This window comes from Anopheles moucheti, chromosome 2 (assembly GCF_943734755.1).
Source record: "Anopheles moucheti chromosome 2, idAnoMoucSN_F20_07, whole genome shotgun sequence".
Classification (NCBI taxonomy): Eukaryota; Metazoa; Arthropoda; class Insecta; order Diptera; family Culicidae; genus Anopheles; species Anopheles moucheti.
The window spans coordinates 101,583,027-101,601,186 of NC_069140.1; the positions used below are offsets into that span (position 1 = coordinate 101,583,027).

At 47.9% G+C, this 18,160-nt stretch overlaps 1 protein-coding gene across 3 annotated transcripts in view; it reads left to right on the forward strand.

Annotated features, from left to right (window-relative positions):
* LOC128298019 (IQ motif and SEC7 domain-containing protein 1) overlaps nt 1-18,160 on the forward strand; it is a 147,205-nt gene that overhangs the window by 123,674 nt on the left and 5,371 nt on the right. For all 3 annotated transcript variants that reach the window (XM_053033748.1, XM_053033746.1, XM_053033749.1), the window contains exons 2-4: nt 1,997-2,398; nt 15,735-16,058; nt 16,134-18,121. In XM_053033748.1, coding sequence (XP_052889708.1) covers nt 1,997-2,398; nt 15,735-16,058; nt 16,134-18,121 — 2,714 coding nt within the window. The remainder of the gene's footprint in view (nt 1-1,996; nt 2,399-15,734; nt 16,059-16,133; nt 18,122-18,160) is intronic.

Consider the following 18,160-nt stretch of genomic DNA (forward strand, 5'->3'; position numbering starts at 1 on the left):
CAATAACCGTGACGGCCGGAGCGTCGCAGCAGGTAGTCCATCAACCGAAGCAGCTGAGATTCATCTTTCAGCCGTTCCGTTTTTGGCCACATCCTTTGTTTTCTTTTTTGTATCTGTGGTATAGATAGGTTTTCGTTCTTGGAAGGACTGCTAATGAACGATGCGATCTCCAAAAAAGCAAATCTCGATATGCTAGTCGCGCGTATGGCGCGTGGCCTCTTCGCATACCTCATCCAACATGTGGATGGTGCGGCTCATTCAGACCCCCACTGGACGTCACGTCAGAAGTTGTATGAAAGATTTCTTCCACCGCGTGTGAAGACTCTCGCGACCGCTATTTATCGATCTCCAGAGCAAATGTGACTCGTGTGCGTCATCACCCCAGTGCCAGCCAGTTCGGAAGTGTGAGACGAAATTTCATTTCCAGACCAACTTTTTGCTTCCTCTCTAGAGACGCACAGCACAAAAAGGGCACAAGCCCGGAAAAGTGCTCTGGTTGCTCTGCAGTCAAGAGTTCCGGGCAAAGAAATGCCGGAACTCCCCACATCCAAAGGGAAAACTTCGCGGGGAAAAGATTTATCCGCACCGTTCAGGGTGCAAAGTTTTTGCCATTCGCCGCACAAAAGCGGAAGCGATATCGATGGTACACTCTTGTGCTCGCTTGTCTTTCAACCAGCTCCTGGGAACAGCTATCGGTCCGTCCGGGGTAAGGATTTCGGTTCGAAAACTTTCGCGCTTGTTATGCGGACAGCAGCGAAGAAAACGTTTCACAAAACAAAACTTTGTCCTGCTGCAGAAGAAGGTGTGAAGATGCTATCCTTCACACATGATCCCAATAAAGATGAACCGACAACTGATGTATCGTCCTTGGGTAGTTGGGAGATAAAGTATAACAAAAATCGAATAGCAAACAGTTTACGCTTTCTCTGTGTTTTGTGCGATACTAAATGTCACCGGCGAATGTAATTTCTCCCAAAGTTTCTACCATTGACTGCATTCTGATACTGATTTCATGTTTTTCTTAACGTTCGCTTTTCAGACGCTATTTCCCAACGCGTTCCAGAATTATCTAGTATTGCCACATGGTTTCTTGTAGAACAGAAACGCAGCTACAACTTTTCTAGTTCTCTGTTGTTTTTTTTCTTCCATATCCCAACATCAAGACATTTCGTTCGTGATGTTGCGTTTAAGTTATCTCCAAATCGCCGTTTCCCGTTTTTATATCTCTATGTATTGTGTTTTTTCACCGTACCTCAGTGTATTACAGTAGCATGCCCTATTCACAGCTCAGAATCCATCCCTATTTCCACAGTTCTTGCGATACTTCTTTCCTTCCCAGATACTGTATCGCCTTGGCCAATCAGAGAACCTTGGCCAATGTCCTTGTTCCCTTCGTCGGAGAATTACTCGGGGTCTGATTTAATTACCGGCTGCATTTTGCAGCGCGTTTCTGTCTGCTGCGTCTTGCGCATTTTCACGCTGTTTGCTGCAGACAGAGAAAAGCTCCGTAATACCTGTTTTTCTGTCCTGAATGTCCCTTCGCCTGCTTCACGCGCCCGTACCTTATTCGCAAATGCGGTACAGATCCGTGAAAGAGGACCATGGGAAAAAATGCCCAAAGCCTTCCACACTAACAACCCCCTTTTGTCTCGTTTCCCATTCCCTTCCAAGGGCTCCGTGCGTATATAGAGTGTGTGTGTGTTTGCGAAAATGAACCATCTGCTCTTTTGCGGGCCTTTTGTGTGTCCACCTTTGTTGCTTTTGTTTTCACCATCAGTAGGAACGCATAGCATTTTTACCATTTCCATTTTTGTGGTTTCTTCACCATTTTTAATCACCTTTCTCTCTTTTTCTCTCGTTTTTTTGTTCGTTTTTTCTCTTTCTATATATTTTTTTCTTTCACATGTGATCCTCTGCTCGTCTTTCGCCTTCCTTCCGAAATCCGCAATCCGTCTCCATCTGTGTATGTGTGTGTGCGTGCTTTGTGCGAGAGTAGTTTCCCACAAAAAATCGATCGCCCAGCGCAGATCTACTCCACACATCACCATCATCCGAGCAGCGGTGGCAGTGTTGCCAGCAACAATGGGTTGCTCGCGAGCGGTGCCAGCAGCAGTCTCGGCAGCACCAGCCTGTGTGGAGTCGGACCCGGTGGAGGATCGTACGTCTACGTGCACCAGCAGCAGCAGCAGCCCCAGCAGAACCACCAACAATCAACGCAGCACTATGTGTCACCGCAGCAGCTTACCTACCATCTGCATTCGGCGACCGGTGGCAACACCACCGGCAACGGATACCATCATCACGGATCGCACCAGAACATCGCTACGCCCACCCTGCACAAGAAGGGCTCCATCCGCAGCAATGGCGATGTGCTCAAGCGCACACGTGTGCAAAATGCGTAAGTACACTCCATCTGATATTGGCCGATAAGTGGAACAATGGTACGCGTGAAGCGTGAAAAGCAAAGGGATTTGACCGCAACGACATCTTATTTACAATTATGTCCACACAAACACTCCATTTTATGGCGCTCCTGTCGGGTGGGCGAGGTGTGTGAGCCCATCGGCAAGCACTCCGCTCGCACGTGATGCGTGCCTGGATGTACATTTAACGAATTAAGATGTAGACCGGTTTTGATTAGTTTCACGAAACGACTTTATTAAATTACACCACACCTTCTAGGAGCGCACGGCAAGCCGTCGAAATAGCAGCACACACTAAGGCTCCAATCGAGGATTACGTCCTAATGAGGTCCTAATCCAATAGAACTTCCCCACGTACGTACGTACGTTACGGAACGCTGTGGTTATGCAATTTTGCCGTCGTCCGTAAATTGAACGACCAGTTTGAAACTATCAAAAAGTTTGTTTCGTTTTTTCTTTCGATTTCGCGCTTGATAAGAGCCCGGTTTCCGGTCACCAACAACCAACCCTGCTTTGCTCGATTTAGTCAACAAATGGTGATGGGTATCGCGTTGGGCATACGTTGCACAACGACATGAATTTGCTCTTCCAACAAAGGACAAAAGCAAGGAAATGGCACTTTCCCTTTGCTGTGGGTACCTTTTTCCCCTTGCATTGGTTTTGGTACTTTCATTTTATCCGGCCGCTTGTGTTGTTTTTCGCTTCGATGTACATCACACAACAATGGATATTAATTACCAGACATCATGCCAAACACACACCACCGGGCGCACAATAAAACCCCCGAGGCGTTGGTTCGCCAGGTAACTAAAGCCATTCTCAGCGTTCCGCCAGGCTTCGGACGTGAAGTAATTTATCGCAACGCAATGTTCAAGACCTCCGCGTTACAGCATGGGAGGGTGCCGTTGCGAAAAACTGTCGCCCAGCTTACAACGTGATCAATTGTTCTTCACCCAACAGGCCACCCTGCTTTGTTAGTTCTGACACGAAAGAAACAATACCGAGGGTGGCGCTGTCATGGTCACTTTCGTCTAAAATATGGGATCTTTTATTAGATCTCTTCAGCAATCCATGTCAATCATCCTACGAACCTACACCATTGGAATAATTATGCTTTTGAACCGTGCTTGAAGTTTACAAACCCAGCACTGTAAACGCATCTTTCCAACCCCTCAATTTCTGGCCCAACAAACAATTTGACGAAATTTTTAAGCGTTGTCCGAGCCTTTTTGGTCGAATCAAGCGTCGTTTGGTTCTGCGCGCAGCTAAATCAGCAAGATTGGTTCCGAATCTTGGCTAAATTTGCGTCAAAGGTTTGGGTCTTTGATTTCCTCCCGCACGAAAAAATCGAATTGGTGCGATCTATTGCTCTTCTTCATCTTTTTCCATGGCTTGTTTGCATTTTGTCTGCGGTAATTACCGCTTTGACAGATTGAATGAAATAGAAATGTAAACAAAGCCTGACCTGTGATCAAACAACATCTACTCTGCTTAAAGTTGCCCTTTTAGTTAAATCTGTGCAACAATCTTTCATTGGTGTTAATATTTTCAATCTGTGGTGTTTCTGAATACTCTGGTAAGTAAATAACGTGTGCATGTCGTACAATATTCGTGCCAACATTGTTGTTTTGAAAACAGCGCTCTGTTTGGATCTTCCCATGCTAGGTGCAAAATGGAATCCAAAAGAAGCCGTGCGACTGGTTTGGTGTACAAGATCCTCAATATTCGACCTGCTCTTCATCTTCATCTTAACAACTATATGACGAATGTGTTGGAAGGACATTGCGACGCGGCCAAACACAGGATACGGTGAGTGATATCAACATTCGTTACAACTTGCCCATTAATTAAGGACATATTTTTCCAGACAACGCGCAACGATGGTTTTGTTGTTTTCTTCAGCTGTGCGCCATTATGGTTCAAAGAAGGGTGATCGGAAAGCGGATTCAAACGATACAATACCACAATATATCTACAGCGGAGATTAATACCACAATATATGGAGCAGCGAACAATTTAATAAGAGCAGATCAAATGCTTAAGATACTACTAGATTGTAGGTAGCATCAAATAATAAAATTAATATTATTTTTACAAATATTGTGCATCTATTAATCTTTTCCTAAATATTGTTTACTGCAATGCACAATAGATGGCGCTTTCGTAAAACGTCCCGCTCGATTTTCATCGAAAAGGCTCGAACGCGTCTTCCTTGCGAGCTCGAACAATGGCTCGAACGACGCTCGAACCGTACCTGTTCGAGCCTCGAACCAGTTCGAATTGTTTGTTGGGGGTCTATTCCAGCAAAATCTGCTTGGCAAACACACAACTCTTTCCCTGGGCTCTGCGTTTTGTCGCCTCCCTGTGCCTGCTGGCGTGGCCACACATGTAAACACAAGTGCGCTCGTGGTGATGTTGATAATGAAATGTATGTTGTTTTTTTTTTTTTGTTTTCGTGTCATCACTGTATCGCACCCCTGTACGCTCTTTGTTTTGGGACACGCAGCGCGGAACTAAAAAAAATCTTCCAACAACTCTTCCCCGTGAAGTTTCTGCTGCCCAAATTGACAACAAACAGAGAACACCAGAAGGAAGAGGGAGGTGGTAGGGTGAGGATGGGGTTGAGTTTCGGAAGGGTCTGTTCAATTTTCGGTCCGAATATTCGAACGAACCAGGCCTGGCCGCACTTGACACAACCTCGAGATGCACGCTCACCGAATGTGTGATAACAGGGCCGGTCTGATTGCTGTTGCTGTTGGGACAAAATCTTGCCAGGGTCGCGCCTGTGTTGGTGATGCGTTGCCTGTCCGTGGCCAGGCGGATGACAGATACTGGATGTGGATGTTTTGCAGACAGCGGGCAAAAACAATCTCAGTGTACCGACGACATCTCTCTGCAGCACCATCAGTAACGATGCGTGCGTGTCCTCCGTCTCAGGAATATGTGTGTGGCCAAAAGGTGCTAACCTGTTAGTCGTTTCTCTGTTCGTCGATCAACCACGGCGCTCGCGTCTGTGTGTGTTTGTACCGTCTGGGTGGCTGCGGCACTGGACCTGGCAGATTTCGGCACACATTTGTTACTCCGGCCCGGTATCACTTGTCCTTCACGGCGGTCCGCAAATTGTGTGCTCAAAGTGGCAAACGTTCCATTTAACAGTGAAGATCAGTCAATGAAGATTCTTCGGTGTAAGTGTGTGTGTGTTTTTTTTTTGTTGTTCTGATACATATTGTGTACGTGGCCACCTGTATATCTGCACTATCGTGAAGCGCTTAAACGTGAAGCTTAACTAGGAAAAGCACTGTGCAAGCAGAAACTCACTCTAGGCAAACAGAATCACATGTGTCTCACACGGTTTGCCTAGCTGGCCGCTTCGTTTGCTCCAATTAAGACTCGAGTGCACCAAAAGCCATTAAAATTGTACAACGCAACAGCTCGCCCCGCTCCTGATTTAAGGTAATTAAATGCTGCCCGTGCTTTGCTCCTAAGCTACTAAGGTTTAGAAGTGTTTGCTTCGTGTTGAGATTTTCTCCGTGTGTATGTGTATGTGTGTGTGTGTAAAAGTGTGCATACGCGTGGGTGAACCATTGCTCCAATTAACGCTGAAGCGTCATCAAGGTCTCCCTCCTGCAGTGTGTGTTCTTGGGAACGGTTATTTCCACTCCGCCGCCGGTTTGGCGTACGATAACAGGAGGAGGTCACTCCGGTGATGCGAACAGAATGTCCAATAGCCGCAGGAATATTCGGAATGTGCCAATTTTGACGGAGATAAATGGACGTTGGTCGACATCGCTCCGTCCACAAAGCTCCAAATGTCCAGCATTGCCCCCAGCTGTCCAATGTATTTCGATACATAAATCGTGGGAAAACCGGGATGAACATCTCGGTCCTGACAGGAGTGCAAGGCATGGGTGGAATGAAGATTGAAAATCCTCCTCCCAGTTCGCACCGAGCGTCACGCAAGCACCAGGTTTCATTAGAACGAAAGACACAAACACGCGCAGACTTTTCATCCAGCTTCCGTACGTGACGCGACGTCCGTTGTGAAAAATTAAGCGCATTTTTACAGCTCTCGTACGCCCCACAACCATAGGGCGGGCGTCACTGGGCGTAAAATGTTGCCCTCCGCCGTCACCGACGACCGTGTTTGCTCTGAAGGTCGAAATTCATGTCGCGCACCAACGACACAACGGTTCGTATAATGTTTCGAACGAACGAGCAGTCTTGCACCCGCCAGCTGTTGTTCTTCGCCTTCGTGACGCTGCGGTTGGCGAAGCGTCGACGAAATGCGACGAGTGATCTTCATTTTGGAGGTCATAAAATGCGACAAATTTAGTCACACTGTCGGTGCTTTATCCTGCGGTGTATATCCCCCATGCGCTACAGGAGAACATGTCCGGTTCATCTGTCATGTCTCGATGCGTTTTTTTTTCATCCCCCAACGGAACACTTTATTGGAAAAATTAACATTCATTAGGTGAGGGTACGGGAAGCTAACTCACATTTCATACGAAAAAGGAAGTGAATGTCACCACTCTGCCTCTCGCGGATGGCGATGAGGTACGTTAATATGTGTGCACATTTTATTAACTTCCTTCAAACAACCCCTTTCACAAGTTGGGGGAGGCCGCCACCGTGAAGTGTGTGCATGATTGCTTTCTTTCTTTGTTTGGCATCGGTTTAACACCCGCAGTTCGGAAATGTAAATATAGTGAGGGAGTAGAAAGAACAAAAAAACAAAACGTAAGGCCCCAAGACTAGTCAAATGTTCGGTGTTAATTATTTCAGGTAGGGAGGAATGTTTATAGCAGCACCACTTTAATAGTGAAAGCAATCGATTGTTTCGTGGCCACCTAATATATTCAATGAACTTCTGGTTGGTGCATCTTCATGCGTAGCATAATTGTCTTTGATCCACATCCCCCCTTTTGTGGTGCATCAATCATTTAGCTTTCAATCAAGCTGGAAGCATTTCTCGATAAAACGCATCTGGATTCCCCATCCACAACAGTAATTTCTCCTGAAGTGAAGAAGCGTTCTAACAAAGGAGTCTTCCCATCTCTTCAAATCGTATTGGCATCCTTCTGTGCATTCCATTGAGTGGAGAGAGATATTTATAAACATCTCACAGCGGGGTTGTATCATGCCATTGCAACGCTTAATGCGGAATAGTACCTTCAAAAGCGTACTAGAAAACCTTCACCTCGTCGAACCTCGAAGTCTCCTACTCATAAACATTTTCCTTCCAATGCAGTTGATGCGACCCTACGTCGTCTCATACGCACCCAGCTTGCGTATCTTTTACCTTCGTTTCGATCTCCGGTGAAGCGTACTAATTTTTATTAAGTGATCTCTTGGCCTGCATCATGAGCGCACCGGTTGGTCGTGGAAACAACAGAAAACGACACAGCAACGCATCGTTCGGAAGACGCGACGCTATCTTCTGCGTTGTTTACAAAAGATCGTTCTCGATCCTTCAGAGGATTCCTCACCCAGCACAATCGGTTGGCGTAGAAACGGTGGGAAAATGGAATCCACCCTCCGAAATTATGGTCCAATAAATAAAAAGGAGAGAAGAATTGTTTAGGCGAAAGCAATTTATTGGGCGACATAGAGAAGAATCACCCTCAGCTGTGGCTACTTGATGTAGGCAGAGATGTCAAACACATATCGTAAGCAAAAAACTTGTGGAGGGATCTTTTCATAAAAATTATATCATCTCTCATATTTTAAAGTTTTGTGGAACAGTATTTATACTACCAAATTTGTATGAAACACCATAACACCATGTGTTATAAATACCAAACTATTTTGTGTTTATAACACATGCTTTCAGATACCATTCGTGATCCTTCGACAAAATAAAAAAAAACAACAATGATTGAAGCTCTGAATTTAGTGTTTTGAAGATGAAGGTACTTTTTACATCTTTCATTATGATTTTAATCTCAAAGTTGGAAGCTCGCCATGAAGTCTGACACTTCTGGAATACTCTGTTACACTCCCTACTTCACTCTCATGCACTACAGCAACAGAGAGCACAAACGAGAGAGAGAGAGAGAGATTATTAAGGGTGGGTATGTTTGCTAGGGGTTGCTGCATCGCTCCTCAACATCACAACAAACCAAAACCAACATTGTGCTACAATTAGTTCGAACTGAAATCTCGCTGCGGTGTTTGCGTTTACGCTGGTTGAAGGTGGATAGATAGCCGATACAACTGTACCGTACCACCGGTATACGGCGCCGCGTGTAAATTAACCCACACTACGGCAAACCTACCTCCACTCCAAAAGCGATGCAAAGCGTTAGCGGATGCACCGCATACCAGTACGATCGCGGGCTCAGTTCTTGTTGATCAGCGGGCCGGGCGGAATTCATCAACAAAACAGCCGTGCGTGTGCGCGCGCGCGCGTCCTCCAACAACGCAAGTAAAACCATTTTCGCGCATCGGTAGACGGGAGGTTTTTTTTTTGTTTTGAAGCAGCGGAAGAAGCGACCACGATGTTGCAATCGACGTATACCCCGACGATGCCTTCCGGTGGGGTTCCGTTGCATTGTACACCGTTACGGTCCAGTTCGGGTGCATCCATCGACGCGGTCAATAGTTGTTCGACCTCCTTCGGATCCATTCGCATCGGGAGAGAGAAAACAAAACCCACCGTCTCTAATCGCCTCGTAGCAAAACGTGCCAATGTACAAAACGGATTGTGTGCGGTGTGTAAAGTGTGATTTAAGGCTTTAAACAAAAATCAAGTTTGGACAAGGATGTTCGTCTAGAGAAGAGGTCCTTCTTCCGGTACGCTTCACGCTACGTGCTTCAACAGTGCTGCAACATTCCATTGTGCCCTAGTTGGGGGTTCTTTATTCTCGCCAATAAATCGTTGAATGTGTCTGCGTCGTACATAAAGCATTTTTCGTCGACGTTTTCTTGTTCTACAACATCCGGTCCGGTGTGCAGCAAACAGCAAGTTCGTGCCATCCGTGGGAATCGACAGAACAAAAGGATGCTCTAGTAAAAAAGGACGAAAACGGAAGTGAGATTCGAAAAAGGGCACCATTCTACTGTAATGCTGGTGCAGGAAGCGGAAATCTTCCGCAGAGGATGTAATCTGCTCTCCGACAACTTATCGAACGGAAGGAACAGTTGGTGTGGTGTGATGTGATGCCGTCGCCGTCGAAAAGTAGCTGCTGCGGACAAGTGTCTTTTGGAAGGATTTGCCTTCTCTCTTTCATCTCGATCTCGTTTAGTATTGAAAAATCTCCCGTGCAGTGTCCGTAACGTTCGGCAGATAAACAAACAATTTGTTTAAGCTTGTGAAATCCACATCGGAAGTGGCCCAACACGGCAGTAGCAGGGAAGCGCGTTGGGAGATGAGAGAAAGTTCTTAATTTGGGTGCTATAAACATAGCAGTTTGTGTTGTCTTGTGCAAGATGTGTTGCGTCCCAAAATTTCAGATGGTCTTCTCTGAATGCCTCCGGCATCAAGAACAATCCGCAGTACTGTTTACCAAAAGTCGTGATCGAGTGCACTTCTGGGAGTCACCGACATTTCCCGATCCTTAATAGCCACCAGCTTTAATTGGATTTATTCTAATAAAAAAAGACCCGCACAAACCACCTCTGCGATGTGCTGTAACCTAAATAGAATGTCCAGTTGCTACCAGAGCAGCCACTTAAGCTGCGCAGGATTCATCGCAACAGCTTCTCGTTGCGGATAGCATCACCGTCCCGGCTGAAACTGAACCCGGGCGACGAGTGCATAATTAAGAGTGCAATTAAAATGACGCTGATTTGATTTGATTTACGCGTTCTTCGCTGATTTTAGTGCGGTTACTGTTGATGCTGCTCCATAAACCACCACTGCGTCGTTGTGTATCTATTTATTGCACCGAAGCGGAGTATTGCATTTGCACAGTGTAAGGCGATTTAGCGCGCTGGATCGAATGAGTTAAACATCCAGCACGACACGCGAGAGAGAGGCCTGGGAAATTGTGTTCTGTTGTTCACTTCTTTGGTGTGTCTTTTTTTTGCCTGTTGTGTTGCAAATTGCAATCCAAAGCAATATGATGAAACACACTGGTGGAGATTAGTGTGAGAACGTTGCCAGCCTTAGATAATGCGTCTTCTGCAGGTGGAGGTACTGAAAACTGGAGCCTTACATAAATGCAACTATGGACCATATGCGTTGAGATAGTTGTGATACACAGCCAGTATGTAGATGGGTAATAGCAGACAAAGTGCAAACAGCATCCAAACCCCTTCTTTACTGGAGCACACACGTTGAGCAACCCGCTAGAGGAGCGCCCTTAGATAAGAGGTGGCTCATCTACTTCCTATCTATCTATACATCGAACCTTGTGCACAAACGCACTATCGCGTCTGAATTCCAACTTGTCAATCCCACTTGAAACGCAAACCTTCAGATAACTTATAACTTCCATCGATAAAGGTGCCCCGCACACATAAAATCGATTGATCTTCGTGCACTTCTAATTGCGGAAATTCCACCTGATGCCACTGGTAACTTCCTCCCTCTCGCTCTCTCTCTCATGATGTTGACATTGAATTTACACGCTTACTGTTCTCGAACAGCAATGCGCGTAACTCGATAAATAAAACTTTGTTCGATGTGACTCATCGGACCCAATGGCACTAGATATATATAGGCGACAGTATGCGGGCCACACCATCCTTGTCTAACCGTGTGCTCATGGTGTTTCTAATGATAAAACAGCTTTTTTTCGGCGTTTTCGGGCGGCTTATCACATCTCCCCACCAACTGTAATAAAGAGATAACGGCAAAGGGTGTGCATGCTTCCTTTCTATCGAACGAACGACGCCTCTTCCTTTGTGCTTTGCAGTTTCGTATTCGCCATCCGTTGCGATAAAGCGTTGCGCGGGACAAGCAATAGTCAGTTGCGGCTCGTATCGGAGCACTTGTAACCTGTTCGGTTCGCTCAGCACAGAGACCTGCCCTAATTGGGATATCGAGCCCAGCGACCGTTCCATTTCCGAACGTGACCAACGACGTACGCATCGTGGTGTAACCTGAAACAAACGCGTGTAACGTGCCGATGCGGAAGTGCCATGGATTTCGCCGCAGGAGCAAGCGCATGATCCGTGCCCAGCACCTTCGGAAGATGCACCCAGTTGATTCGTTTGACATTCGATCGGGGCGTGTTTTGTGTGTGTGCCTTCTTGTTGGTCCTTACAAGGCGCACGTCGATCGTGGCAGGATCTTTACCTAGAAATCTAGTTCTGTAGAGAGATCAGCTTACATTTTTCGGTGTTTTGTTCGTTCGTTACGGTAGTGTTGGTGTGGTTTTATCGTGGTGTGAATCTGCTTGACGCGCTTTAGCGTCCACATAATGGTAGTAGGGGTTCGGTAGAGCTGGCGTTGCCTGCGAGCTGCCATTAATTGTGTGTCTTTCCACAGTGTCGCACGGATGTGGGTAGGTGTTGACCCGCGTGTTGTCGACTGCTCTACTACGCGCGAGTGAAACTCGACTCGCGGGAGAGAAAAAATGTGCAGAAATCAAAGCGTTGTGCGAAAACCGCGTCAAAGTGTAACGTTTAGTTGAAAAGATAGGTGAAAAAAAGAAGTAAATCCAGTGCTCACCGGGGACAGCGGAAATTCGGAAGGCAACAGTAGTAGTAACCCCGTGGTGTGATCCGCAACAACAAAACAACGCGCCGGAAACGACGGCCCGAGAGCGCGAAACAATTGTTCAAACAATGCGTCAACGGCGAAATCGAAAGCCCAGCGAAAAGAGGAAACAATTTACTGCCGGTAATAGGAATCAACACCACAGCACCGGTGCTGGTGTTGCGGTTCCACTCGACTGTCAACTAGGGCTCTATTGTTTCGATACCACTGGCATCGTTCACCGGTGGCGCTTGGCCTCATCGGACGATGATGTACGACGGCGAAGGGCAGCGTTTGCTGTTGCCATCGACCATAACGCCAACGACGACGACGGTGATGGGCGACGAAGGTGATGATGGAGCGATCGTGTCCCTTTCGCCGGACGGTGCCGATAGCGGTATCGGAGTGGATCTGGACGCTAGAGGACGATCGGTCGAAGGCACTCCAGGGGGTAGTGACAACGAGGAGGACAGTTTTTCGTGTGATTGTGTGTGCTCCTGTTGCTGCAAGTGTCGGGACGAGGTTGAACACCTATCCTCAATCCCATCACCAGTGATCACGTTCCTTTCCCAGCAGTACACTCGTCTACCTTCACTGCAGCCGCCAACACCTCCAACAGAGGCCGGTCCGTCCATCGAATCCTCCATCGATCGTTTAGGCGGCATCCCGACGAAAAGTGCCGCAATATCACGCTCCACCACTCGTCTGGAAGATGTGGTGATGGCCGCTGTCAAACGCCACGATGACAACACGTTGGCGGCCATCGTACGGCGACGGCGTCGCTTGAAACTGCGTGCCAAATCCGGTGAATATCAATCCGTACCGCTTGCCATCCCAGAAGCATCATCATCACAGCACCTTAATCTCGATCGTGCTACTAGCGACAAAGCGGTTACCGGCAACCTCGCTACTTCTAGTAGCGTTACCTCGAACGCCGCCTTGATGCCACCGCCACCGACGACGCACGGTGTACGCACGTTGGAGATAAAATTCGTATGGTAATTAAACTATTGGTTGTAACCACCACACAACACAACACGCCCGAGTGTGTTTGCTGTGTGGACCCCATCCCCTAACGTTCTTCTAGTGATGATGGTATTCTAGTCTCGTGTTTCTGTGTCACGTAAATTATCCATATCGCGCAACATATACCGCGTCCGCTTCGCTCGGTTTCTCCCAAGCAGGCGGGAACGATTTAGATCGTGAAGATAGTAGAAGACCGTCCGCTAGCGGCGTTTGAATATGTGCCACGCAGCGATCTCGCGAGACCGATCTCGTTTATTACTGGCAGAGTTTGTGTGGTTGTGCTCATGTGCAGTTGTTTCGAAACGCCATCCATAACACCACGGTTCAAATTGAAGGGTCAACGAATTTCGAAGGCGCGTTAGTCTGTTTCCCCCCGCTCAATAAGGATGACACATGCGAAGACGTTCGGTGTGCGCCTCCCAAGGCATATTGCTCCGGTGTGCTATTAAATTACACTTCCAGAGGCAGGAGGATGAGAAGCACCACTGCCGTCGACGACGTGTGTCATCTGTTTATGAATATCCAAACGCGACCAACCGACTTCTGGTTCTTCCCGCCCTGGGATCCACCTTCCCGAGGAATCCATTAGATATGGGAACACGATAGCTGCGATAAGTTGCGTTGTGAGAGTGTATGTCGCCCACATTACCTTTTCGGGTAGCTCCAGTTCCAGTTTCTGTTGTTTCTCTTCCCTGAATGCCTTCGGGCTGAATGACTCTGGCCTCTTCTATCACCTCCATCTGCAAAGGGCCATGCGTCGTTATCTAAGCACGCGAAAGGTTCCTTCGGTGAGGTAGGGGAACTTTGAAGGTTTCCAAAATTGAGCTGTACCAGGTCGGATTATATCTTAATCCGTGTTTGTATTAACAGAAGCATGTAGATGGAGTTTCTAGAATCAAAACAAACTTCACCAACACATGCCTTATCATACTCTCATTTCTTCCATGGGAGACGTCTTGTATATCCCATATTAGCAGGTTATATTTCCTTTTCTACTACTTGCGGTCCATAAGTTAAATGTTTCATAGTAATTATTTACTGTATGATCTAGCACCAAAAGGTCACCCTTCTGCCAGTAAATGCATACGCCTTAAAGTCATTGCCATCGCACACCCTTTTTGGTGGAAAATTTCTTGGTGTCCGTCCGTTCAACGACTTTTCATCGTCCGTAGTGCAATTTGGCACAAGCACAAGAGCATTTCCCTGCCTGAAGGTTATCCGTAATGATAAAAATCCTTCTCAAAATGTTTCACACAGAACTGCGCACTAGAAATACTGGCAATGAAGAAATACAAATATCGTTGGTGCTCTTTCCACCATCAGCAGCGGGGTGAGTTCTGAATTCGCCTGACCATTACTTTTGCACGAAACACTATTATGCTCTGTTCTTCGAGCGTAATTCGTTGTAATATCCACTCCTAACATCCATCAACCTTACTCCAACCATTCCACTATTTGTTACTTTTTTCCTACCAAGTTCTCTTTCGTATGCGGGTGTGGCAAATTATTTATGATCACTTCCACAAGATTGATGGTAGAGAAATACTTGGGAATATATAAATATAGCGCGGAAGTACCAACATTAAAATAAAAGTGAAAAATTTGGCGCACTTGCTGTTTCTCCCGCGGCCTTCTTCCTCTATCCGATCATGATGGCTAACTCGCTGGAAACCAGTAGTATATTGGAACAGAAATTCATAAAGCCTAATAACATCCTCCATCACCGATCCGTTATTTATAGGCGTATTCACAGTTCGTTACCCACACGCAAAACATATGATGTGTCCGGTGGTGCGAAAGAAAAATTAATCCAAACAACTTAAACCCCATTTTCACCCGGCCCGTTACCCTCCGTCGCCACATGTCCATCCACTACTGAGCGTCTTTAAATTCCGTTTGGGCTGTGGTTTATTGAACCATTTCCAATCTTTCACCGATATGCTAGTCCACCGCCGTCGGTTGCCCCTTTCGGGCCGAGGGTGGCGAATGTAGGAAGGAAAGAGTGCGTTAATTAAATTTTCCGAATGTCAATGACGTATGCGCGTAGCAGGGAAACATTTTTTGGCAGCAAAAATGGCAATGAGGGACGCCCTGTGTGACTCCAAACCGTATCCAGGAAGTGATGCTCCGCCAACGTGAGATCCCTTTTCCGTCCACCCTTTCCACGCGATCGCCTTTCTTCGGATTGTCACACTTAGTGGCCGTAGCTTTCCTAACATTGCACGCAACGTGCTGTGTGACAGGTGATCGTGATCGTTAAGGCGAAGATCACCGTCGTCGTTGTCGCCTACCATGAGTTGTGCGTCGCTATGAAAAAGGACGGAAAAATGAGATTTAAGAGCTAAATTTAGACACCCTTTTACACTGTGGTGCATGGTCGCACTATATATCTCCTCTCGGTAATCTCGGGTCGGAAAAAGGGGTAATAGAACGGGTGTGAGTGTGTATGTGTGGACAACTTATGAGATATGACTTTCTTTCTGTGCGTCGCGAGGACGGGCGAGAACACTACTCAGAGAGCTTAATTACTACGCATCGTGTCACGAAACGCGGCACGTCGTGTTCGAGTTGTTGTGAATCTTTTGTGTTAAACGTTCAATTCCACTTTGTAATAAATGGTGTGCTTTGTCTCTACACAGGTATGAACTGTCGCAGGATCTGCTGGACAAGCAGATCGAACTGTTGGAGCGCAAATACGGTGGAGTGAAGGCACGAAACGCAGCCCTTACGATTCAGCGCGCCTTCCGCCACTACACGATGGTGAAGAAGTTCGCCTCGATCACGGCTATGGCAAAGGCGGAGAAACGCATGAGCCGTAGGGTTCAGCAACAGCAGCAACAGCAGCAAAGCGAGCTGGACATGATGCATCACCATCCACATCACCTTCAGCCGGCCCTGGAGGATGGACAGATTTACGCCACCGAGGATGGTACCATGGTCGGTCAGCAGCGTGTCTGTGCAACGTGAGTATTGTCTAGCTAAAATGCACCGCAATAGTGAACGATTCGATTCTAACTTGTTATTGTGCACTTTTGTAGAATCTCCGCAACGCCACCAGGAACGCTACACCATCGTGTAACACCGGTCCGCTCGATGTCGCTGCGGGAACGTCGACTTGATTCGAGCCCTATCCCACGCAGTCAGTCCGGTACCGCATCACCCGCTCCCGTCCCGATCACCTCTTGGAGCCAAAGCCCAACCCAACTCGTAACGGGTGCGTCTACCCCACAGCAGCAGCAACAGCAGCAGCAGCAGTACTCCCATCCACATGTAAATATTCTGCACCAGCAGCAAGCGCAGCTAGCTGGGTACGGTTACACGCCGGCCGTGTCTGCCCCATCGCATGCGGTGATGCATCATCACCAGCACCAACAGCAGCAACAGCAGCAGTACCAAAGCCAGTATGGATCACAGGATTTGAATGTGAGTGGTGCTAGCAGTAGCTCCCAGCTCGATTCAACCGTATCGTCGATGAATCTGTCCTGGAACTCACAGACGGCCAGCACACACCAAAGCCCTTACACGCCACACTACACGGCTGCACAGATCTACATGCGCCCGCGTGGTATCGGCATCGGTAGTTCGGGTGGTAGCAGTGGAAGTACGTCGAGTGCCAGTGGACGTAAGGTTCCGCCGGAAGTGCCCAAGCGTACCAGCAGTATTACGGGCCCGGGAGGTCAACACACACCGAGTCGTTCGCTGCGTCCGAATGGTTTGTGCAAGACGGCCGAGAACGGAAGTCTCAGCTCCGTGCAGTCATCTGGTAGTGATTCATCTGCCTCAGCTGAGCGAGGCCTTGGAGGAGTCGGTATTGAGCTGATGGGATCATCCGACCGCTCCAGCTCACCGCAATGGAAACGGAAGGGTCCAGGAAGCAGCCAGAGTGGTAGCATTACACTTCTTCCCGCACAATCGCCCGACCATATGCTAATGAGTGCAAGTGCTGGTGATAACGGTGGAGCTGCTGTACGCTCGATTCACTCCACGGTGGCGACTGCTACTGCAGCAACAGCAACAGCTGTTAGTGGTGCTGGAAGTGCCAACGTAACGATTGCCAGCATCGAAAGTGAGTGCTTGAGCTCGCACACGAGTGCCGCTCAATACTCGATGGAGCAGCACGATCAGATCGTACACACGCCGACATCGTACAAGGTGTCGGAAACGATTCGCAAGCGCCAGTACCGCGTTGGGTTAAATCTGTTCAACAAGAAACCCGAGCGAGGCATCACGTACCTCATCCGCAAGGGATTCCTCGAGAATACGCCCCAGGGTGTGGCACGGTTCTTGATCTCTCGCAAGGGCCTATCGCGGCAGATGATCGGAGAATACTTGGGCAATCTGCAAAACCCGTTCAACATGGCCGTACTGGACTGCTTTGCCGGTGAGCTGGATCTGTCCGGCATGCAGGTGGACGTGGCGCTGCGCAAGTTCCAGGGCTACTTCCGTATGCCGGGCGAGGCACAAAAGATCGAACGGTTGATGGAGGTGTTCTCGGCGCGGTACTGTCAGTGCAACAGTGACATTGTCGCGCGGCTCCGTTCGCACGATACCGTGTTTGTGCTCGCGTTCGCTATCATCATGCTCAATACGGATCTGCACACGCCGAACCTGAAACCGGAGCGTCGCATGCGATGTGACGATTTCGTAAAGAACCTACGCGGTATTGACGATTGTCACGATATCGATCGAGATATGCTGAACGGTATCTATGAGCGAGTGAAGGCGAACGAGTTCAAACCCGGTTCGGATCATGTTACGCAGGTGATGAAGGTGCAGGCGACGATCGTGGGCAAGAAGCCGAATCTGGCGTTACCGCACCGTCGACTGGTTTGCTATTGCCGTCTGTACGAGATCCCAGACATAAACAAGAAGGAGCGGCCGGGTGTGCACCAGCGCGAGGTGTTTCTGTTTAACGATCTGCTCGTCATTACGAAAATCTTCAGCAAGAAGAAATCTTCCGTCACGTACACGTTCCGGAACAGTTACACACTGTGCGGAATGGTTGTAACGCTGCTGGATGTTCCAAGTAAGTGTTTTCCAATACTCTTAGCTGCACCCAGAAGAG